The sequence below is a fragment of the Hippichthys cyanospilos genome, chromosome 2, assembly GCF_059441005.1.
Source record: "Hippichthys cyanospilos isolate Australia breed blue-spotted pipefish chromosome 2, RoL_Hcya_1.0, whole genome shotgun sequence".
Taxonomy (NCBI): Eukaryota; Metazoa; Chordata; class Actinopteri; order Syngnathiformes; family Syngnathidae; genus Hippichthys; species Hippichthys cyanospilos.
In genome coordinates, this window is record NC_142370.1 from 17,468,331 (window position 1) to 17,492,499 (window position 24,169).

General features: G+C 40.5%; 3 protein-coding genes across 3 annotated transcripts; 1 reads left to right on the forward strand and 2 right to left on the reverse strand.

Annotated features, from left to right (window-relative positions):
• Positions 1–1,674: 1,674 nt before the first annotated feature.
• Positions 1,675–4,222, reverse strand: ndufb11 (NADH:ubiquinone oxidoreductase subunit B11). Its single transcript, XM_088407845.1, has 3 exons — positions 3,978–4,222; positions 2,343–2,473; positions 1,675–2,224 (listed from the first exon to the last, which is right to left on the reverse strand). Exons 1-3 carry the CDS (start codon positions 4,149–4,151, stop codon positions 2,095–2,097), a joined length of 435 nt encoding a protein of 144 aa, XP_088263971.1. The 5' UTR covers positions 4,152–4,222; the 3' UTR covers positions 1,675–2,094.
• A 689-nt stretch (positions 4,223–4,911) lies between these two features.
• tbc1d25 (TBC1 domain family, member 25) lies at positions 4,912–12,557 on the reverse strand. Its single transcript, XM_088409275.1, has 7 exons — positions 12,402–12,557; positions 11,341–11,450; positions 11,097–11,251; positions 10,295–10,422; positions 10,026–10,214; positions 9,187–9,462; positions 4,912–8,450 (listed from the first exon to the last, which is right to left on the reverse strand). The coding sequence occupies exons 1-7, from the start codon at positions 12,444–12,446 to the stop codon at positions 6,804–6,806; spliced, it is 2,550 nt and encodes an 849-aa protein (XP_088265401.1). The 5' UTR covers positions 12,447–12,557; the 3' UTR covers positions 4,912–6,803.
• A 332-nt stretch (positions 12,558–12,889) lies between these two features.
• Positions 12,890–21,275, forward strand: ccdc22 (CCC complex scaffolding subunit CCDC22). Its single transcript, XM_088409170.1, has 16 exons — positions 12,890–13,311; positions 14,150–14,327; positions 14,582–14,714; positions 16,507–16,613; positions 16,824–16,908; positions 17,042–17,211; positions 18,157–18,372; positions 18,461–18,622; positions 19,329–19,448; positions 19,521–19,637; positions 19,713–19,814; positions 19,963–20,070; positions 20,185–20,280; positions 20,457–20,516; positions 20,612–20,686; positions 20,868–21,275. The coding sequence occupies exons 1-16, from the start codon at positions 13,262–13,264 to the stop codon at positions 20,979–20,981; spliced, it is 1,893 nt and encodes a 630-aa protein (XP_088265296.1). The 5' UTR covers positions 12,890–13,261; the 3' UTR covers positions 20,982–21,275.
• The last annotated feature ends 2,894 nt before the right edge of the window (positions 21,276–24,169 follow it).

Consider the following 24,169-nt stretch of genomic DNA (forward strand, 5'->3'; position numbering starts at 1 on the left):
AGCCCGATCTAACAATGTATTTTAGCCAAATTTCAACAAATATCATTGTTTATTTTTAACAATCTAACATACAAACATGTAACACACCAATAGTTACACACCAGCAAACTGACAGATACACACGCAGATCCACATCACACAACATGCAGTTTACAACGTATATGCGGACTTTATTAAGCACGTACAAGACACACTTTTTGCACACACCATTTCAAATGGCTTCACTCCTTTGGCTTCATGTCAACCCTCAGTACTCAGATGTGGAGCTGAGACCCAGTCCCGAAAAGGGTCTTACTGCCGTGGCCACGGTCTTGCCTGGTTGTCAACTCCGCCTCTGAAAACCTCAGGAGTCTGGGTTTAAGAATATGGTGGTAAACTAAGGTACGAATTGTTGGTGTCTGTTTTCCACCGTTAATTTGGGTTTACTGTCTGGCTGTGTTAGTTGCCGACAGGTTAGTGGCTTCGGTCAAATCATCATCTGCTTTCCTTTTTTTCTCAGCCACCTTCCATGGTCGTTTCGGTTTGGCTCTATCAACTAAAGCCTTGCATTTAAACCACCGTTAACCATCACTGTTTTCAATCCTTTCCCTGTCCTTCAATGACAACTTCCGCAACACTTTCTCCAATCCACCACAATCATCCACGTCTCCTGAAAAACCATATTGGATTTTCCATTTTTCCACATACTTAGTACTTTCTCTGCTATCTATCTCTGCCCGACGTACTTTTTCCTTCGATTCATCCACAAAACAACAACATTCCTTTTCCCATTTTGCCTCCTTGGGCCGAGTTGCGGCCTCGGAGGACTTATTTCTTTTTTTTTTTTCTCATGATTAACTATGTTTCCTTTGTCACGGGAGAAATGCTACGTGCCTGGTGTCGTGTCGGATACCGAGCTTCTACCTCGAAAGGCGGATATCCCCAGGTGTTTATACTCACGACCGTTTCACCAGTTTTAGATTTCCCGTCACTCAGGACAACCACTCCACATTCATTCCACACTCATACATCACAAAAATGATCAGCAACTGTGCACCGGATGTTAAACTTTCTCTTTTTTAAGTCAGGCCGTTTGTTTAAAGTCCAATTGACTATACGTTTAAGGTCCAATGGACCAGCCAGTCTCGTCAGACTGAACCCGTCAAGACGGTCGTTTAAGGTCCGATGGACCGCACGTTTAAGGTCCGATGGACCGCCCGTTTAAGGTCCGATGGACCGCACGTTTAAGGTCCGATGGACCGCCCGTTTAAGGTCCGATGGACCGCACTTTTAAGGTCCGATGGACCGCACGTTTAAGGTCCGATGGACCGCCCGTTTAAGGTCCGATGGACCGCCCGTTTAACATCCGGTGGACAATTCAGACTCGTCAGACTGACCTTTTGTTCTTGCAATCTCTCCGCTGGTCGAGTCACTCTGGTTCGTTGGATGGTGTTTGCGTTCCTCCGGTGAGCGGTGTCCGACGTCTGGCCTCGTGGAAAGGAGGGCTTCCAGAATCTAACGGATTCCGACGGTATACCGATTGGTTCAGCTGTCGTCGATCGTCCACCGAAGAGAAGGCTTCTTAACCATCCGGCTCGAAGGACCAAGTTAGAATGTCAGAGAAATCTCAGAAAAGAAGACTAGGACAAGCCTAGCTGCTTAAACAGCAAAAAGAGTAACTCAGACCAGCCAAGATTGACTTTTCTACGCCGGCGTAGGGAAAAAAGGCTTGAGCAAATGTAACTCGTGGGTCTTCCAACGCCAGTTTTCCACTTGCCCAGCCGTTCCCCCCGGCTTTTATTGAATAGAAGCATAGCAGATTACAAGACACAACAAAAGAGCCAGCCGGGCGCCACCGGCAGCTGGGCCAAGGTCCCGGCTCACACTTTCGTGCGTCAACAGTTCTATCTAAGGACAGGGTCAAGATGAACTAGGATTGCATAAATGGGTAACAATGAACTAAGAACATAATGATAACAACCTAATATATGATTCCCTTCACAGTAACCAAGTCATTGTCCACACAACGAAAATAATCAAAAAATAATCAATCTTACATTTTATTTTAGTGAAATACAATATTCCTCAAAGACATCAAGTGTGCGGTTGTACACGTTACTCCTCTCCAGCACTTGGCAGAATAATTGTGCTGGGGTCGTAGTAGTTTTCATCTATCAGAGGCAAGCCCTCCTTTTCTCTCAGCAAGATAACACGTTCAGCTTCCCTTCTGGCCCACTGGCGCATCCTGGAATACAAACACAGAGAAATTGGAGACGAAACCAGTGGAAAGAAACCAGTTGGGGATCTGTGATCTTACATAGGAGTAAACATGATCGTGCCTGAAAAATTCAAAAGCAACGTACCCTCGGTCTGGTAAGTAGTGAATGAAGGTCCCTCCAATGACAAGACACACAGAGATGCCAAAGAAGAATCCCACTCTCATATTCCATTCATCAACCACGGGGTCACTCGAAAAACCATGGTAATCTGGATTCTACAAAAAACACAATGCAGAGAATACTCAACATGTACTCAGTGGCAGGCTCCATTTTGCATGACTGTCAAGTACAATAAACCCCAAAGTGAATACAAAATGGCAATTTGTCAAGTTGGCAACATTGTGCAGTGAAAATAAAAGTTTGAATCCTAAGAATCAAATACGTGACTTCCATCCTATCCGTCCACCCATCCTCCATTAGCCGCTTATCCTCACTAGGGTCGCCATCCATCTTCATGGCCCCCTTATCCTCACTCGGGTCAATGGCTTGCTGGTGCTTGTCCCAGCTCTCTTCGAGCATTAGGTGGGGGAGACCCAAGACTGGTTGCCAGCCAATCACAGGGCACAGAGAGACAAACAACCATTGACACTTACAATTACAGTAAGAGCAATTTGGAGTGTCCAATTTACCTACCACGCATGTTTTTGGAATGTGGGAAGAGACCCACCCGAGTGTGGAGATAACATGCGAACTCCACACAGGAAGGCCAGCGCAAGCTGGAATTGAACCCGGAACCTCTGAACAGTGAGGTCGATGTGCTAACCAGTCAAGTTTACAATTTGTTTATGTCCTCAAAATCTGATTCCATGGTTGTTTAATCCTGCTAATACATTATAGGTTAAAGTATTGAGGCAGGAATGAAGTTGCAGATCTGCAGTTTTACGCTTTTAACTAACCACTCACCACATGTTCAATACACACATATTGAAAAATACATTTTAAAGGGAACATCTAGTAAAACTTCTTTTTAACAATATGTTCAATGCAGCCCTACTTGACTAAAAATATACTTTGAATAGTATCGTGTTTGTAGCATGTGAATGTGTGGAATTTTCCAAATCCACAGGTTGTAACCATCTCGGAGATGGCCATTGTTTTGGCCATTGCTGTCGACTGAAAATGACATCACAATTGCGCAGGTAACCAGCACTCATGGCTCAGCTTGGGACCGTCACTTGACCCAACTCAGAAACCAGCCAGGATTGGTCATTAACTGAGCTCTAAGCAAAAGTGATGCCATTTTCATTCTTATGTTGTCGTATGTCGACCCCCAAACTTATAGTTTGACCAATGCAACAAATATACTAATAAATGGGTCTTTGAATAAGCAGAAATGCTCTCAAGCAATAAGGAACAGTTTGCATTTAACATTCTCTCTCTCTCTCTATATATATATATATATATATATATATATATATATATATATATATATATATATATATATATATATATATATACACATATATATATATAGATATATATATACACACACACATATACATACATACATATATACACTGTCAGTGTGTATAGGTTTACAGTTCTCTGCCCAGACAGAACGTGTCATCACATTCACGTGAAACGATTGTGTACTCCTGATTCGCGTCAGTCATAACAACAAAAAACGACATAGGCGTTACAAACATCGTCATTATGTTGGTTCCAGTATGCTCGAATGGGGATCCGTTTTATTAAAAGCGTGCTTAATCCAGAACTCACCTTGACAAAGCGGCTGACCTCACCATGGCTGCCACTTGGTGCAGCCTGCTGCAGCTCGGTCACGGACGTCGCACCGGCAGCGCCGCTCGGCTTCGACTGAGACACGCACCGAACCGGTACACGGGAACTTAACTGTGGGAAAACCGGTCCAAGCCGTGACAGTCGCCCTAACATTTTTGCCTTGTTTGTGAAAAACAGTTGCCCCGGAACGGGAAACACCAACTCCCGACTTCCTCGAGATGCACTTCTTTGGCTGTTCACCGTCATTTATGTCACATTACTGCCGTCTTCTGGAGACAAACGCTTATTGTGGCTCCCGTTTTTTTCCCCCAGGTAATTGTGATCAAGTCCCATCAAAAATGTGTTCATTTGTATGTATTTAATTACTAGTCTCATGAAGTAGATAATACTTTTAAATAAACAGGTTCTGTGTACATATAGTTGTTTTAAATGTATTATATTTTGGGTAAATTGATGACATAATAAAGCATAAAATCAAAGTGAACTACTGTACTATATTACAACAAAAACCTATGATGGATGGATGGATGGATGGATGGATTCAGCCATTTCCCTAGCAAGGGCTACAGAAAAAACCTGGGGAAAAGAAAAAAATTGATTATTTCCCTAGCGAGGGCTACAGCATACGTCTGATTGATTCAGGCATTTCCGTAACGAGGTCTATAGCATAAGCCTGGAAAAAATCTCGCAAGTGCATAAACATGGAAACATCACCACAAAATCCCTGGACATACACATGACAGGGGGGTGTCCATGACGCTAACCACACTGACTCACAGCCAGCAATAGGACTACTTTCAGTAAACCTAAGTGAAGAATCTGGTCAAGGATTTCAGGTCTATAGGCTTAGGATGCACTTACAAAATTCAACAAAGGAACAGTGTACATCTTTTAGAAATAACAATTACGATAGCAATGTATAAACTTTTTATTGAACTGTGTAGTAACGTAAAACATTTTCACCACGGGTTGCAGAGTATTTATTTGTGCCCATTATACAATCATATGTATGTATAATTAAAAAGCATAACATCTTTGCAATTCTGTAGTATAATTATCATTATTCCTTTTTTTTTTTTTTTTACAAATGCACAAGTAGCTGGCTCACAGACCAGTTAAGGAGGGGTTCTTTAAAATATTAGATATGAGAATCATACGGGGCAGAAGGCAAGAGCAAATATTAGCATAATAATAATGACATAAAAAAATCAAATGAGACAACAGAAGGCCTCTCAAAATAAAACAAAAAGTTGCAAAGAAAGAACACTTCTGAAATATGCAATAATTCAATTAGCTCACTGGTTTTTGTGAAAAGGTTCCTTAAGCCTTAAAATTGTGTACATATTTTCATTTCAAATGCAGTTCGGTTTAAAAGTGTATCACTGAAGCCCGTAGTTTTAGCGTACAGTGTCATGCACTCAACGTTCCAAAACTAATAATAAATGGGGCGGAGGGTGGGGGTTACCATCAGATAATCAATGGGATTAGAGGCAACGATGAAGAAGTAACGGACGTTTCCATTTTGTGTGTATGAAACCTAATAACACAGCTTGACTTAATCAAAAAGTTCATACCCTGATGACAAAAGCAAGCAATATTATACAGATGCATGTAAAAAGTTGACTAATACGGAATAAAATAACATTGCCTACAATAAAGCAAACTGCATTTTCTTAAGTAGTTCAGGAGATTGTAAATTCAGTTTCAAGTCACACCTCTTCAACCGAGCCTAAACAGCATTTCGCAAAGACGTTGTCTGGTTTAGTTGTTCCCGGAACCAGTTAATTGAAATGCTGCTGAAACACTGAATGTGTTGTTTAAGCAAATCAACTACAAGGGCAGCAGTTTGTACAAGATGGCAAGAGATAATTTTAGCACAGATAAAAATACACTTGAAGGTTTCCGACAACCAAGAATGAGGCACTTCTCTAACGCAGCATCAAATGCTATTACGCTTCAAACTATAAAGCTCACAGAAGCAACAGCATAAATGTTGACTGTAGAGCTGCAACTCTTTAGCAGCCGCGGCAGCTGCCAAAATGTGACACTAAATATAAGACATGAAAGTGGTTGTTTTGTTCAATTCAACTAGCCGGTAAAAACAGTGCAAAATTGTTTGATCAATTGAAATAATCGCTGGACCACAGAATATCAATTATTCATAGTGTGACTGCAATGTATCATAATTCAGTGGGACTGCTAAGAACAGTATTCAAATTCAGCTAAACGAGATCAGTTTCATTAGTCTCTCGCACCAGGATTTTACATGAAAATGCATGATTCTACAGTCATTGTGAACTTAGAATGGAAACGTAATCATGATATATCCGTTTAAAAATTGTTGACATGGACCCACTCAATTTTGTTTAGCTCACAGAGAAAACAGGAACCAATGGACACCGTTTTGTAAGCACATTCATATGCATGAGCACTTTGGAAAACAATGTCAACTGACTAAATGTAGAAAAAATAAATCACAGGAGGACTTACCAGTAGTTTAAAAATGAACTGACAGTCTGACGGTGAAGCAGATTATTAACGCTGCTGAAAAGTATCAATTATCAACTTTAAAAGATGCAGGCAGAGTTCTATCCAGTTTTTTTTTTTTTCCATACATCTTAGCAGTGGCAACACAATTAATGTTATTACCAGTGCTGGAATCATTCATATATTGTATCTAATCAAGTATACAGATCCTTAATTGAACAATTCAACATGGGAGGCTGCCTAAAATAGTCCACACCACCGGTGGGCCACATTGCTGAGAGGTTAGTGAGGATGAGAAATCAGAGAAACTCGCGCAAATCATGACATGTGTGAAAGGGAGACTTGAACTGTTGGTGAAGGAACGGTTGTTGTCAGGTTGTAGGTTGAGTTCCGAGATGAAGACTGAGGAGATGATAGGGGGCTATAAATGGGACGGGCAGAGATGGTTAAAGGTGGGGAGTACTGGGTAGCAGTGGCTGACATTGGCGAGTCTGAGCTAACCTCGTCCCCCTCCTCAGAGTCCCACACTTCACTCTGCAAGTAGTCTGCAAATAAGGCCTTGGCTCGTTGCAGGATCCTGCCCAGGTTGTGTCGCCGCACTAGGCGGTCAAAGTGCATGGCGAGCTCATTGTAATCCAGGCTGTTTTTGATGATGTGGTCCCGGTGTTCCAGCAAGATGGACAAGCACAAAAAAAGCATGAAGGGATTGCCTTTTCCAAACTCTTGGGGAGGTGGAAGAGAACATGGTTTGACGCTGCTCTCCACTTTGAGAGAACTGTCCATGTTAGTCGTGGTGGTGGAGGACTTGTTAGGAGAAGGAAGGTTGGTGGAGGATGATCTGGAGCCAGCCTGAGAAGGACCCCTTCCAAAAGGCAAAATTGGCGAGGAGAGAAAAGATCGACTTTGAGTATGGGCATGAGCCGTCGAGCATGTTTTTACAGTTGGGTTTGTCAAGTGCAAGCCCGTACTCCTGAGCAAATGTGCAGAAGATGTGATTACTTTTGGGACAGTTCGTGATAAGGCCTCTCTTCCACTGGTTGCAAAACCAAATGTAGTTTGTGGGGCAGAGTCAGGAGTAGCAACTGACCAACTGGAGGGTAAGGCTGAAGAAGAACGAGACGCAGCGTCTTTGTTACAGACCGGCGGTCGCGGAGGTGACGATCCCGGTGAAAAGCCATTGTTGTAACATTTTATAAGCGGCGTTCTTTCGCCAAGGTCCTCCTCGCTGTCAGTGGTGGACTGACGGACTGGGATGTGTGATATTGACTGTGCATCAGTCGAAGCCTGTCGCTTCTTGGTGTCCTTCATATCAGCACCCTCTCCATTTTGAGCGCTATAGTATTTAAACTCGCCAAAACTCTCATCGGCAGGAGAGACAAAACCCGCCTTACCCACTATCGCTTGAAACGTATCTCTATCACTTCCGGGTCCAACTTTCTGATGGCCTTCTGTGACCGCATTCCTTCCGCATTCAGGTTCGTCTCTTGACGGTCGAAGCATATGTTGTCTCCGTTGCTTCTCTTTTATTTCCCAGTCCCCTCCGTGGCAACTGTCAGTGGGAGTGTCTCTGCCCGCGAAAGGCGTTTTATCAGTGTGTAGCGGTGGCCCAAGGAGCTCTACTTCAGTTTCAGGAGGGTCTGGGGGCAGGGAGCTCCAAGTGACTTCAAGCATCCTTAGCGCATCATCAAAGGCAAACTCTCGCTTGAGCTCCAGAAGTAACCAGCGGTAACAAAAGAAAAGGTCATCGGCTCCACGGGAAACCAGATAAGAGTAGAATTCATAATCGGAGTATTGCAGAAGCAATTTTAGATGCTGGAATTTAATAGACATGAGTTGTCCGTCAGGCCGGAAATTCCCCTCTAAGCGTTTCATAATACCGCAAAAGCAAATGAAAGCATGTGCTTCGTTATCCATCACGGCGAGTATAGGGGATGCGATATCGCTCATTCCTTGACAGTAGGATATCTGAAAAACAAGCAATATAAGAAGTTCAGAATGCACATTTTTATTTTTGACAATTTAGTTGTATTTTAAAATATTCTAGGTTTGTAGAGCCATAGGATGGATGGCGACGCGCAAAGGAGCAGCGCCTCGAAGCTCTTCAAATCCCCATTTTCGCTGTATACCTATACAATGGCCATAAAGGTATTCTATCCTATTCCATTCATTTTATTCAAATCTAAACTTCTCTAAATTAACTCGGAAAAAAATTGGCTTGTCCGAACAAGTGTCATGCAATCCTGATCAACCATTTTAATTTCAAATGAGAAATCCCAACAGTTTTTTTTGTTTTGTTTTTTTGCTCATTAGATTGTTGTAATTCATTCATTAATTTTCCCCGAAACAAGAAGAAATTGAGCCTGTCAGATTTTGCAAACAAGTTTTGAAGAATACAGCATATTTCTCCAAGCTAGAGCTATGAAATCTTGAGTCCCTTGACATGTTTTTGTCATCTGGAAGGCTGCTCCTACAGACACTTGCATTATAAGGTCTTAATTTTAATTTAATCTTTGAGGAAACATTGTCCCTGCTCAAATAAGCAACAGAAAAAAATCCTACAATGTGTATGTGAAACAAAAAACTGACCACTAAATACCTTCTGTCTTGTTTATAGAATTTTGTTAGAATAATTTTGTTAGAATAAACCTGACAAATTTGAAAGGGGCACATTCAGTATAAAACCATGAGATGCTCCAAATACCTGTGGATGTGTGATGGCGAAGGTAGTAAGCAAATCTGTGAGAGCAGTCAAATGTGGACTGTCCTCTGAGCCTGCGTAGTAGGGATGGGCACGGTCTGTCCTTAAAACGTCTTTGAGTACATTCCCCCTGATGAATTCTAAATCCTCGTGACTGACATGGGCCGTCCATTCTTTCTTCAGCTGGTCATATTCTCTCGTCTTTCGCTTCATGTAGTCCATTCGTTCCTGTCCACTCAGCCCATCTGGATAGACGTTAAGGAGGTAACGCCAAACAACCTGAAAACAGCGCAAGGAAATGTCTTTCAAAAGGAACAAAGGAGTACAAGTGGTGTGCCGCCGCCCCAAATAAATCCATTCACATCAGAATCAAGATTCTATTTAATACGATTCAGAACCAATATAAAATCTATTTTTTATTTAGAAAAAAAAAAACAAAAAAAGCACAAACTAAGCCGCTTGAGCAACTACGCCAGATGCATACTACCAAGGAAGAGCAAACAAACATTATTTCACACGAAAACTGTGTGCTGTGAAGGTAACCTTTAAAACAAACATGCCAAATAATACATGGACGTCTATGATACTGTATACCCATAGGATTCTTTTATTTTGAAGTGGCAGTTGCTACCAGGTAGCTTTACTCCTCCTTGCGACTGTTTTTATTCCAATCACGTCACATCTCTACAAACATCAACACACCACTATTGAAAAAAATCACATTCAATCACTGATTCAGAATGCTAAGAAACTGTGTCAATTACCCTACATTTTTTCCAAACTTGTTTATGTGCTAGGCTAAAGGGTCTAAATATGGCTGGAGCTAAATTAGTGACACGCACCTTGCGCAGTGAAGGTTCAACACCACCGTGGTAGATCCGCAGCCTCAGTTCCTCTGGTCGTGTCAATTGTCCTTGACTGTTAAGATAACTGTGAAACTCAGCGTCACTCAGAGGGGGCTTGAAAGGTTTGATCTCCTCCCCATAAGACCAGCTGAAAGCTTGCTGAACTCGTGTCAGCGTTCGGCCAACCTAAATACAAACGTAACGACCGCGTAAGTAAAGAGACAAGCAAAAGTTATCTAGCAGGATGGCGTAAGTTGAAAGTGTACCTGGGACATTAAAGATTGAGTGAAAGGAAGTGCTGCAGATGCCAAAGACTTCGTCCTCTCTGCAAAAAGCTGCTCAGAGCCAATCACATCTTTGGGGCTGATAATGTCCCAGTCCTCCATCACAGGACCTCAAAGTGAACCAAGAATGATACATTGTAAATGCATAAGAAGCAATGACCTTAAAGACTTCACATTTGTCTTTATAACTTCACGAAAGATTACCACAGAGTATTGTTTTTGGAAAGACATTGACTTTCATTTTATAGGGCAGATGTGTGAAAAGCTTTAGAAGATGAACATAACACATACAGAGCAAGCTCAGAATTTGTCATCCGCACAGCTGTTGCAGTTACAGGACAGTGGAAGCACAACATCAGCAAGAATACTACAAAAACATCTGATCATTGCTCATTGCTGGAAATCCTCACACATTTTTATCCTTTAAAAGTATGTGGACAAAAATGTTCAATGGTAACAAAAATCTCATGTGTATTCTAGGGTGATACATTGACAGGGAAATCCCATAGTTTGTAGTTTGAACTTTAAATGTATCTTTTGTGGCACCGCTGTTCCTAGTACTTTTCTGACACGTATCTTTATATTAGCAGCCATGACTATACATTAGCAACCATGACCCTACAATAGCAGTGGACAACAAGTACTCAACTCTTGATGAAAAGCAAAAACAAAATAAGACAAAACATAATTATAAGGACAGGTCTAAATACTCGAACATCCCTAGTTTTTACTATAGGTTCTGTAATTTGCCTGTGACGTGGCGGGCTGTTATTAGTGTTCTTACTATCTTCTGAAGGTTTGACATCCATCTTCAGTTGTAGATATGGTTTGGCTGCACTGGCAAATGCAACATCCAAATCCCCATCAGACATCAAAGACAGGTACATCTCTGCAATGCTTACACCTCTAGACATGTAACTGATCTCAAAATTTCGCCTCCTAGTGTAAAAACCGCAAACAAAATGTTACCACACAGCAAAGCCATTTACTTAGTATTTTTTTTTTCAAGCCATGGTGACCAGACTTACCCATTCAAATCAAAAGCTTTAATTAGAATATGTTGCAACACCTCCAGTGATGTAATTTGAGGATCAACGGCAAAGGAGCGAAACTCCACAGGAAGTGCTCCATCACATTTCTGAAATGCAATATAGTACATTACATCACGAATCGAAAACCAATCAACCACAATTGATATACACAATTGATTATCCGTTCTGCAATACATTACTAAAATAACTAAGGTCGTCTGAAAAGTAATTGTTGCCCTTTTAAAACATCAAGGTTTGCGCCACTTTAAATTTTATTTTTGATGAAGAGATAAATAATGTACTCCATATTGCACAGAGGCCACTTCACTTATAACTTCACTTTACACAAGCAGACAATGTGTTTTTGTAAAGATTCGTTTGCAATAAACACTAACAATATATGTCTTGATGGACAACATTAGTCTGTAATGCCAATTAGTGTTTTTGTTAAAGGGCCGAGTTATAAGTATGCACTGGGAAAATAACTTTCTCTTATGATGACGTTAATGAGAAAAAAAAAACAGACTGGCGCATATTTTGTAGAGATAATAATAGAAGAGTCTGGCTAATGTTGTTTAGTGCGTGTCCAGAACGAAAGAAATTTAGACTTAAATCGAAAGCTGACAAATGCCTTTATAGTAATGACCATAATACTGCTGCTGCTTCTTCATTTCCATTTGCAAAGAGATGCACGACGCGCGTGCACACGAATTGAACGTTCTAGATGACGTCATTCTGGACATCTTGACGTTGTGCTAAAGTAGGTAGTTAATTCTTTCCGTATGTTTTCTTATACTGAACAGAACTTGTCAAGCATATGAAGGTATAAAATGATCTATCAAAATAACACAAATAAATAAATTACTGGGCGATTTCAACAACAATGGTGATCGTTAAAAATCAAGAATGATTTTGCAGACACGACCTTTGTCTCTGACATGTAATTGGAATGGTCAAGTTCAATTTAAAGATAGCCCCACAATACATATATGACAACTTTTAACAATGTCCAAAAAACATATTTACACAGAAATATTGGCGTTAACTGGCCGACATACCTTTACTTTGACTCGAACCACCTCCCTCTCCTCGTCACCTGCCATCTTTATAATCCCGTTTAGGATCAAACTGGCTTGTGAAAAAGCGTTCCTGTCCCCATCTACACTAACAGAATGATCAATAACATGATCAGGTTAGCTGTGTGGCTTTGCTGGTGGTCTTCTTCGGCTTTCTTTTCATAAAAGAGCTGCGCATTGTAATACTGCCATCTATAGGCCGTCTCCTTTTGCTGTAAATTTCCCTCTTAACTGGCGAACTGCTTCGAAAATGAAGAAGCGTTTGATTTAACATATTTCCTGAATTTATTTAACTAGAGATGGGAAAAAATGATTTATACATGTATTCCAAGCTCTCCCAAAGGATTCAGTAATTGCAACCATTCCGCATCTTTTGTCATGAGACCCAAATTTTGATGCACGCTGGGAAACGTAGTCATATTCCCAGTTGCTTGCACAATCATTCAGACGAGAAGACTTCTTCTCCCAGAAATCCATCTGTTCACTTTTTTTCTTCCCCTTTATTACTCTTTTATCATTACTTTTGCACTTAAGAAGCTTTTCAATTTCCAAAGTTTTTATTTTATTTTTACTTTTACAGTCGAAGAAACGGTTAAGTTAGGTCTTTGGCAGGAGCAGTATTGTTTAAGATGAATAATGCGCAACGCTTGATTCGGAGAACAGAATGAAATCGGTGAGACGCAAGCTTGCAAACAATTAGCTTAATGCTAGCCGATTGAGGCTTGCGCTGGCTCGTTTGGCCACCATGGAGAAGCCACACTTCGCCCTTTGACCGGCTGTTCTTCAAGCTGGGCGCTTTTGATGCACTACGTGAATCCCACCCGTAGATTCAAACACCCGACATGGAGGAAGTTGACAAAATCTTGTTACTTGCCCTAAAACAAGTCGGCACGTAAGTATTGCTGTCGTTAAAGTGTAAATGACACATAGATGTGAAATAGATACTTAATTCACTTACAATGAAAAGTGACTGTTCCTGTAGTCTACACATTGAAAACAATACAAACCAAATAATAAATGTAGCATTAAAATGTCAATTCATTCAAGTCGTTTTTGTTTTTATTTTTTAATATAAAGGGAACCAATGGTAAAATAAGGCGTTTTGTTCGAGAATACGTTTTTCTATTTTTTTTTCTCACATAAACATCTACTTAGCCTACTTATCTATCAGTGACACATTGTCTATACGAAATGGACATCATATGATCAAACACGTGGGTATAAGACTGTCAGCTTGCAGTAAATACGCACAAACAAGGGAGTTTTTTTCTGTCCTCGTGGGGACATCCCATTGACCCATTTCCTAGTCCCAAACCTTAGCCATTAAAAAAAAAAAAATTGCCTAACCCTTACCTCAACCAAAATCTAATTCGAATTATGTTGCAAAAACCGAGGGCACAGACACACACATACACATCCACTTCTGAGAGTCGCTCATCCTCACAAGGGTCGCAGGCCTGCAGGGCACACAGACCAACAACCATTCATGCATTCAATCGCACCTAAGGACAATTTAGAGTGTCCAATACACTTGCATGCATGAAGCTGGAGTACCGGGAGAGACCCACACAAGCTCGGGGCGATCATGTAAACTCCATACAGGAAAGTCGGTGCAAGGTGAATTTAAACTCGGGTCTTTGAACTGTGAGGCGGACGTGCTACCTACGGCACCACCGATTGAGATACATATATACTGTATTGTTCCAATACATTTGTCCTGTTTCTTGTAGAGAGCTGAACGAGGAGATTGGTGGTGTCAAAGATTTCACTAGTGAGCTGATAGTGGAGGCAGTGGTGAGATGTATCCGGGTGATCGAACCCAGCTTGGGCAGCACGCTGCCAATTTCCCTCCCGTCCGGCATGTCTGCCCGCTTCAGGGTGGGGATGAGCCTGGCACAGGCGTGTCAGGTACAAACATCCATTACCTACTTACTTGTGGAGCGGCTCTTTCTTAATTGAACATGGCAAAGTAGCTTTTTTTCTTTGAATGTTAGCATTTTGCATGATTTAACATAAAATAAAAAAACCTACTGAACAGGTTAATTTAGACAAGTGTATTTAAACCATCAGTTACAAGTGAACTTTAAATTTTGCCTTTTTAATAAAAACCAAACAGCAAAAACACACCTGACCTAATAATCAAATACCAAACTTGTTTACAGGACATTGGCTATCAAGGCGAAATCGGTTATCAAACCTTCTTGTACAGCAGTGAGACAGAGATTCGCTCCCTCCTCATGTTCCTTGTGGAGAAATTGCCTAGAGAAAATGCTGAAGCCGCCGATCAACCAACAGGTACAGGATCAATGCCTTCATTAAATTGTATCAAGAAACATTTCACTACCCTTAACTTTCTTACTAGTATACAAATAACCTAGGCTGGGAAAACGTAAAATAATACTCTATGATACTGCTTTTCTTTTTACACATGAATGACTCGTACGGTAAACAGAAGTATATAGTAGAGTCAAGAGAGGGGCATGTTATAGGCTTCACTTTTTAAGAGTCTTCACTCTCAAGTGCTAAATAACGACAGTATATTATAAACAAAATTGTGCTCTCAGGCTGAACTAGGCATGGGACGATATCAAATTCAGACAGTACGATAACCTTGAGCAAAAATATAACGGTATTGCAGTATCACAGTATTGAAATTACAGCTCATGCAACATAGTTTTAAAAATTGGGGATTGCCAATTTTCTACATTATAAAAACTTTTATTTTTAAACAAAATATATAACACAACATTTGTTAACCTAACAAACATGGTAACATTTACCATGCTAAATTAAAAAAACAAAAGTAAATCAAATTGAAACAAACCTTTAGTGAGCAACACGGGTTTTTCTCACGGATAAACATATACATCAATTCTTTCTTATTGAACACATCCAATTTTAACTAAACAATGGGCCCTTAATTAGTATAAAATAACAATACAGTACTTTGAATAACGATCAATCATTCAACTGTAATGTGTATCAATTAATAATACTATGTGGATTCTGTAATTTTATGTTGACTACTACTACTACTCTGTTTATCAATAAATAGTACGATGTGGATCTGTGATTTTGTGTTGACTATTTCCCCACCCGCACAGAGGTACGCAGGAACATCTTCCTGTCACTACGGCAAGCGGACACCGATTTAGACCGCTAGTGGTAACCAACATTCAATAACCCCAAATGGTGTTGGGACGGCGCTTTTTATTTTTGACGCTGACTGGCGTGGCGAATGCTATTGGCTAATGTTAATGCTTCAAATGACGTCTGGCGTTTATCATTAACTAATTATTCACCCACAGAACTGCTGTTCAAATAGGAATTCCAGAGAGAAAGTTAGTCTGAAGGGAATGAGTTAGTAGAGCAGTGATTGCATGCACTCATGTTTATTTCTTTGAGGTGCGTGTCTATATCTGGTTTTGACATATGAGTTGAATGTCAATAAAACACCATTGTCATCTCCACTAACTCCACCTCGAACTCCGAATACTGACCGCTAAAGTTTGATCTCATTCAGTTGCCATAGGACGAGAGCGAGCGCGAGCTTGTTTGTGTGTATGTGCATGCATGCATGCATGTGTTGGGGGGAAATAGTCAACGTGAAGTGACTGAATCCGCATTTTACTTTTAATTGATACATTTTACCTGCGGTAGTTAGCCGTCGCCGACAAAAAAATGAAAAGAGGAGTTATGTATGATACACAATGAGAGCTACATTTGCAGCTACAATGTTAAGGGAGATGACACAGGAGAGGATGGGGGGGGGTGTTAAATAACCATGACTTCTAAAACCGCGATATATTTCCAATCCGGTTATCGTCCCATGCCTAGGTTGAACGTAGATTATGTGTTGGCTAACAGAGGCAGAGGGCAACTATACGTCATGCTAGATGTGAGTCTCTTCAGAAAACAGCAACTAACAATGAACTTACTGTACTCCTTATTTCCATATTGCTCTCAATTGTTGCGTTAATCTTGCTGCAGATGTTTTGTTGAGTTCAACAATTACCCTAATTAATTAATTCCCCATTATACTGTTGTGTTGGCATTTTGAGGAGTCACACAATATTTGTTTCCCTAGGCAAATCAACAATTCTTCAACGAACTATTGCTACTGCCATTAAAGCCCAGCTGGTAGCACCTTGGCTCCCTCCGAACTGCAGGCTGCCACTGCATGGTGAAACACAAGTAAACTCTGAAAAATTGCACTCTGCTTTCAGCTGTACTGTTACAATATGGAAGAGGGGAAAATGAGCCCCTATTGCTCCGGTTGACACTTCTTGCCACTTTATGTATACCGCTATGATGTGTTTCACAGAATGCGTTGTCATTTTAAGCACACTTTAAAGCCCCCATGCATGTTGTGTTGTCCTCCGACTTGTGCTATTCTGGCCACAGGTTTTTGGCACAATGCACAGCTTCCACATGCAGGCCCTCAGTTTACCTTACTCTTTTAAAGATCCAGGGCAGAAACTACTGAAAGGTAATTAATACCAGTGATTATTGAGTAATTATCTGGTTCTGTATACTTCTGGATAGATGTTTATTATCTGACATGTCAGTCATCTTATCTAACATTTCTTGATGTTTATAGTTCACCATATTTTGCATTTCAGAGACTGAAGACTACCAGCGGGATTTCCTCCCTCCTGTGACCGCTCAGCTCGGCCACAATGCCATCGTTGCAGCGTCCTTACTGGAGCAGCACACCGCTGAGCTCAGTGCGGCACAGGAATGGGAGAATGAGTGGAACAGTCAGGGACTCCTGTCTCGTCTTACTCCACAGGTGAATCTTCTGTTTGCCTTGCTGGTGAAATGTGTCTAAATCTGCAGAAACCTCTGATTACAAATACTTTACTGCACAGCTGTTGTGCTTGTTTCATAATATTTTTAAAACAATAAAGGAGATTCCAAGGGTACTTCAGGATGGTAACATTGTAATGAGAACTCAGTACGTATTATTCATTCAAGGCACTCCAGTGGCACGCAAACCTACTGTAGGTTCATCAAAATATTTTATTTTCAGTTAGGATGTTCAATTTCACTATCTTAAAAACCTAGTACTGTTTTTATTACACCTTTCTTATAATCCCAAAGGAAACCCTGTTTATAATCATTTTGTGCCTGAATCCTTATTTATATTCAAATTAATTATTTCCATTTTTTTTTGTTTTTCATTCTAAATGGCTCAAGAGAGACCACAACACACATTGTGACATTGTCAACATTTCCAAAAAGTTGAATGGGCCATGAGGGACCCATAAGGGAATCATTTTTAGGATTGTAGCTGCTATGACTTTAGCTGTCCATCAGATGCCACCAGTGTGGTCTATTTTTTAAGTCTTCCCTTATCAATATAGCAAAGGTCTCAAACGCTTCACAAGACTTCATCAAAATCTCCAAAAAGCTTAACATTCCATCTCTAGTTTCCACTCTTATTTTTTTTCCCAGTTTTTTTGCATCAAATGTAAATTATTGCCAGCGTTCTGTATTGCTTACTATTGTCGTTAGATGCAATGTCATCTTTCTGACTCATCAATCTTATTCAAGCCTTTCATTCAATCCTCACTCCATTCACATAAGGAATTATGCACTCGGTGAAAGTTAGACTTTTGCTACACGGAGGTTCATACAGTATGATGTCAGGGTCATGGTAAGGCTTTTGTATGAACATTTCTTGTGCTCTACCTTGCTGGATGTAAATGTTTTGCAATGACCGCTTTTGTCATAGGACTACAGGGCCCGAAAACAGACTCGACTTCGAAAGCGTATTGAGGAGCAGTTGCGAGCTGCTGCCCTCACCCCCGCGGAAAGTGCCTTTGGTAGTATCGGCGCCACCTCCGATTTGTCTGACTTACTACAATCCTTCAAGGGATCAACTTCCTCTGACCACAACCTGACAAAGGGCTCTCATTTCACCCACGCCCAGAAGTTCACGTTTACACAGGTCTGCGGGTACACCTGGTAGTTTGGAATCGAAATGATGAATGGTGTTCAGTTGTTTAGTGTGGCCTGTTTGCATGCCCTTTTATTAGGAGGTTGAAGCAGTGCCGTCCCCTGTGCGGCAGAGGGATGCTGATAACCAATGCAGTCAGCAGGAGGAGCTGGCATCTTTACAGCAACAATTGCAACAGTTGTGCAGTGATGTGGACCAACTATCTACGGAACTAAAACACCTGACTGTCACTCATGCTCAGGTTGGGACCCATTCCCTTATTCACCATCAAATTTTAAATGATCTACATACACAATACTAAAACATGCAGTTTCTGCGTACATAGACTTAACCTGAGACCAAGTCTTAAAAAAAAAAAGTTTTCAAGATACTAAATAAGTGTGGAGTGCCTCCTAAAATGATATTTTCTCATGTCCCACACCCTGAAACTGTTCAAATGGAATTTCAATTTCATGGTTTCATTACTGTCTCTTGCAACCGTGGAAACATTTGTTTTAATAAACATAACATTTCAAATAATAATTCTTATTAAAGGAACACGTGTCCCACAACATGCATGCAACCCCGTTACCATAACCTTTTTGGCATAGTAGAAGAAGAAAATTACAGTGAATTACATGATACACTGGACTTGACATCATCCAACTTTTTTCCCAAACAATTGCTAGAGCAGTGGTATGTCCTCTGCTGTTTATCATGTTTTGCTATAAAAGTTAGCCTTACTCAAATGTCTTACTCTACGTCACACAACCCTGTTATGCATATACTCAAGTTTACTTTTCAAGAATGTTGAAAACCAAAATGTCCTCCATTTCTGAAACAACCCATGTAATGAGTTTTGATGCAGTCTAATCTTGTAATGATGTCATCCACCCTATAATGACATCCTCCATAATCATGCCTAGAGTTATTATAACGTACATAATATAATCTTCTACCCCCTTTAGGTTCTTGATGAGGTCAAGCAACGAGAGCGGCAGAACAGTGAGCTGGAGGAAAAGATCCAGCTTAAGCAGAAAACTATTGATCTTTTACCAGATGCGGAGAACAACATAGTAAAACTTCAGGTAGGTACTTATGCAAATAGAATTCCTCAAAGGCCCCACGCCTGCCAAGTTCATCTCAACCTTCTCCTGAAGGCTCTGGTGGAGGCCAGTGCCCAGCGGGTGGTCAACCTGGCCTCTCAGTGGGAGAAACACCGCGCGCCACTCATCGATGAACACCGCAGGCTTAAAGAAATCTGCAGTAATCGCGATGTAAGTATGGACCGGAAAATGAGAATTTGACGGAAATGGTTTTATGCTTAATTCCGTGTCCTTTTTTTTTCTCAGATGGAATCATCCAAAAAGATGTCTGAAATCAAGGTTCTACAAGATAAAATCCGCGTGTCAACAGAGGAGGCCAAGAAGAAGGAAGAATTGTACAAACAACTGGTATCTGAGTTTTAAATGTATATTTAAAAAAAAACATTTCTGTTCAAATATTTGACAAAGTACTGTAAAATAACTCACGATTGCATTGTACGGTACCCTAAGTGTTTTTTTTTTTTTTTTTTCTTCATTGATACAATTCTTATTCCAGGGAACAGAGTTAGAAAGTCTTCCCAAGGATGTTTCACGGGCAGCATACACACAGAGGATCCTGGAAATTGTGAGCAACATCAAGAAACAGAAAGAGGAAATCACCAAGGTAAGACTTCGCTGACAGCATTTTTTGGGGCGAGGGGGGATTCTTAGTTGTTTACAATAGGAATCCACCGATTTTGACCATAAATTTAAACTGCTTTTTCCCCGCCTATATCAGATTTTGTCTGACACTAAGGAACTGCAAAAGGAGATCAACAACCTCACTGGAAAACTGGACAGGACTTTTGCTGTGACAGATGAGCTTGTCTTTAAGGTCTTTAAAACAACCGTTTTGTTTTGGTTTTTTTGTGCTTTTGTTCGTAACTGTCTACTCTTTTGATGAGACTCATTGCAAATAATCAAACTCCATCTCAAAATGGATTTCTAGAATTGTGTGTTTTTCATGAAGGGGAAAATGTTTACTGTGATTTTTTTTTCGTTCACCGCTAGGACGCCAAGAAGGACGAGTCGGTCCGTAAATCGTACAAGTATCTGGCTGCTCTACATGAGGTAGAAACAAATATTTCCTCGGTATTTCCTCCAGTGCAACTGTCTTTCCCTCTATTTTGTAATATAAGATTTTGCTGATTCACTTTCTTGTGTAGAACTGCAATCAATTGATCCAAACCATCGAGGACACTGGTACGATTCTGAGAGAAATACGAGATCTAGAAGAGCAGGTAGGAATTGTCACAGACAATTGTTTTGTTTTGAAAGATTTTGGCAATCGATAAACACGTCATGTAGTATTGCAGCACTGCAGATTTGAAGCACTTTGTGTAATTTGCACATTTATATCCCTAATTGCTCCTGATCCAATTTTTTCACTATTTAAAAATCATTTCTGTCATTTGTCCACAGATTGACACTGAAAATAGTAACAAAACAGTAGCTAACCTGGAGAAGATTCTAGAAGACTACAAGGCCATTCGACAAGAGAATTCTGTACTTGCTGCCAAGGTTAAAGAAGGCTGACTGAGCTGTTGCTCTGAACAGGACCGAATAGGCCTTATACCTAAGCAATTAATTGCTGTTCATGAACGCCGCCTGCCTCCTGCCGCCATTGAAAGCTGCTTTTCTTCAAAAAGCTCAAACTGTATTTGTACCTTTAAGTGAACAAGCATTTCAACATGTAATATTTGTCATGTTAATCTTGTCCGTGATTATTCTTGCTTTTAGTTTCTACACACATTCACAAAATTGCTTATAAAACCCTCATCGGGCTCTGAAATAACTGGGGACAAAAATAATATTAAATGTTTTCATTTATGTATTGACTGGACTAATGAAAGTAAGGCACTTAGGTCCTTAAGTGTAATTGACTGCGTGAATGGTTGTTCGTCTCTGTGTGCCCTGCAATTGGCTGGCAACCAGTTCGGGGTGTCATATTTGAACTGAATGTTGGATGAATAGTATCTGAATGTGTCAACTGGGTCTATTTTTTTTTTTTTTTTTTTTTAACAATGGATAAAATCTTCACATTTGAATTTGGAACGTCTAATTGCTAGATTTCGTTAATGCATACGCTCAAATCGCAAAATAATTCACCATCACGCGCTGAATCATAATTGAGATCAGTGCTCGTTCTGCTCCTGTGTAGTTATGCTTTAGCAGCGGTTAAGTCAGCGTTGATGGGAACTTGCATCACATCACTCTGATGTATGTTGTAAACGTGACATGTGGTAGTTAGCAGAGATTACCAGTAGTGTTAAGTAGCTTAGACCAATTCACTAATTACTGACACACCATGTCAGCTCTTTGTGAAAGTAAACACACTGCAGTAGTCAGGAGAGGTCTTCATCTTTGTTGTCAGCCTAACCCTAGAAATGAAGGGCCTCCATTCAAAAGTTGAAGCGATTCAGTTCAGGCCATGGTTTAGCTTTTTCTATTTTTGTGCTTTAAAGCACAATAATTGACAGTTTGATAAGAATCTTTCTCCACTTATTCCTTGCTTAACATGCAGAGTAAAGTCTGAAACAAAAAAGAAATCAAGTGCATCAAAAAGTCTGAAATAAAGTCAGTCCTTATTTAAACTAGAAACATTTTTGACAAACTGCATCGTTTGATGTTGAAAAAGTATATCAATAAGTAATACATTTTATCTGGAACACTAACACAGGAGCACCAACATCTTAATTTTAATATTTTAACCTGAAAAAAAGGTGTTGCTGTTTTTTGAAATCATTGTGATTCAGAAAAAAAAAATATGATATAGGAAAAAAAATTGACTGCAATTGCCGTGGATTTCCAATTACACTCAACATGGAAAAAGAAAAGCCTGTTCTTCTGGTTCATATGCGCCCCACCCGCTGCACTAGTTGAGCAGGACTGGACTAGATAAAGGCGGCCTTGATTTTAGACATGGCATTTACATGGCATGTGATGTATTGCCTTTCATATAACTTATTTTTCTTTGCATAGCCATACTTCTGTCAAGACCAGACAAAAGAATTGACTTAGGTTACGTCATAATTATGAGAAAATAACGGGTGACAACACACTGAAAGCCAGTAGTTGGGAACGTTTGGAACACATTTTTTAAGATCTGTTTTGGAGGTGGGGGGCTTGCAATCATTTGCCCCTGCAAATATCTTCAGAACTCTTATCGCACTCGCAATTTGAACAGTCAGCCCCTCAAAGTCCATTCTGCTTGAAAAAAGAAAAAAATGAGATCATCGGGGTTGCATTGGCAGAAGAATTGTTGGGCCTGTCCAAGCGGTCAGGCAGGCGACGGTATCATTTTCAATCCTTCCCCATTCGACTCTTCAAGCAGCTGCGGCGCATGAACACACATAGTAATGCAGTTTGATACCGCAGCTCAAGCCCTGAAACCCCGTGTGCCGCCTCATGCTCAGCTCCAGCAAGATTGAAAACCGAGAACAGGTTTTCATGCCAGGTGCTGAAGCTTCAGCCAGGTTGCTGCATTATTGAGAGTGTAGCTTCGGGGACCAGTGGTGTGACTGCAGGCCGGTACTGGATTTAGAACTAAACGAAAGAAGTACAAAACACTGAAACCTTGGCTAAAACCTCACAGAATAAAGATAAGCAGGTTGCAAAGGGATTGGCAACAAACTGTCAGACATTTAAGGTTTGCTATTTTGAGCTGAAAGGAGTCTAGTATTGCTGATGTGGCAGGTCAGCAAAAGTTCAAGCGCTTTCTTCTGCAGTCCAATTTGAGTTACGTCTTAACCAGTTTTATATTTGTTTTGCCGTCTGCTTAAACCACCAGCTCAGTTTCATGGTTGGGCCATTCTGTCAGTTTATGTAGGAGGGGTGGGAAAATGACACTCAAAATACTGGGAAGGCAGACAAACGCAAATGTGGCGACCGCGGTAGTGAACACGAAAGCTATAATCGCAAATGACAAGGAGGGAACAGACAATAAGTCCATTTATCCTTTTCTCTCTTGTCTTCATTTGGGTCACAAGTGAACTGGAGCCCGTCCCAGCTGACTTTGGGTGAGAGGCGGGTACTGCGTGGCCTGGTTGCCAACCAATTACAGGTCACGTACAATGGATTAAAAAAAAAAAAAAAAATCACATACCCATTATAATCCCATATTTTATGATTTAAAAAAAGGTGAATAATTTACCAACTTTTTCCTACATTGTGACAAATAATGTTTACAACTTGACAAAAAGTCAGTGAATTAAAAAAAATGGTTACACAAGTGTGCACACCCTCCTAAAACTGGGGACGTGGCTGTGTTCAGGATTTCCTAATCACATTTAGAATTTAGTACAGCCCTTGCTGCCAGTTTGCGTTCTTTTCCTGAAATTTTTGTAGCCACATCTCTAATCATAAGCCATTGTCTGTAGAGTGCTACCACAGCATCTGAGAGATTGCATTGTTCAAAGGAATCACTAAGGAAAAGGTGACTAAGAATTCACCTAGGCCTGAAATGTCCCATGGAATAATGAAGACGATTTTCATCATAAGAAAATATGGCATAACAATGGCAATAAGAACTGAATTTTCCTTTGCAGTTGATTAAAATTGGTCAGGGGGCCTGCCAAGAACAAAAATGGTAGCACCAAACCTCTACGCTTTTGCCCCAAAGCAAACACGTAACAAATTAAGTTTACAAAGACTACATGAATTCTTTTAAGTTTAGGCAGAAGCTTTTTAAATGGCGCCTGGTGTGCGGCGGCTGCCACATAACA

Excerpts from the sequence above, each read along its gene's own strand:
- ndufb11 (XM_088407845.1), bottom strand. The coding sequence starts at position 4,151 with ATGTTAGGGCGACTGTCACGGCTTGGACCGGTTTTCCCACAGTTAAGT. Across the intron at positions 2,474-3,977 it reads AGGTCAGCCGCTTTGTCAAG|AATCCAGATTACCATGGTTT; the intron begins GTGAGTTCTGGA and ends TGTTTTTTGTAG. Across the intron at positions 2,225-2,342 it reads CACTACTTACCAGACCGAGG|GATGCGCCAGTGGGCCAGAA; the intron begins GTACGTTGCTTT and ends TTTGTATTCCAG.
- tbc1d25 (XM_088409275.1), bottom strand. The coding sequence starts at position 12,446 with ATGGCAGGTGACGAGGAGAGGGAGGTGGTTCGAGTCAAAGTAAAG. Across the intron at positions 11,451-12,401 it reads TGGTTCGAGTCAAAGTAAAG|AAATGTGATGGAGCACTTCC; the intron begins GTATGTCGGCCA and ends ATTGCATTTCAG. Across the intron at positions 10,215-10,294 it reads CTCAATCTTTAATGTCCCAG|GTTGGCCGAACGCTGACACG; the intron begins GTACACTTTCAA and ends GTTTGTATTTAG.
- ccdc22 (XM_088409170.1), top strand. The coding sequence starts at position 13,262 with ATGGAGGAAGTTGACAAAATCTTGTTACTTGCCCTAAAACAAGTCGGC. Across the intron at positions 20,071-20,184 it reads AGAAAGAGGAAATCACCAAG|ATTTTGTCTGACACTAAGGA; the intron begins GTAAGACTTCGC and ends CGCCTATATCAG. Across the intron at positions 20,687-20,867 it reads TACGAGATCTAGAAGAGCAG|ATTGACACTGAAAATAGTAA; the intron begins GTAGGAATTGTC and ends ATTTGTCCACAG.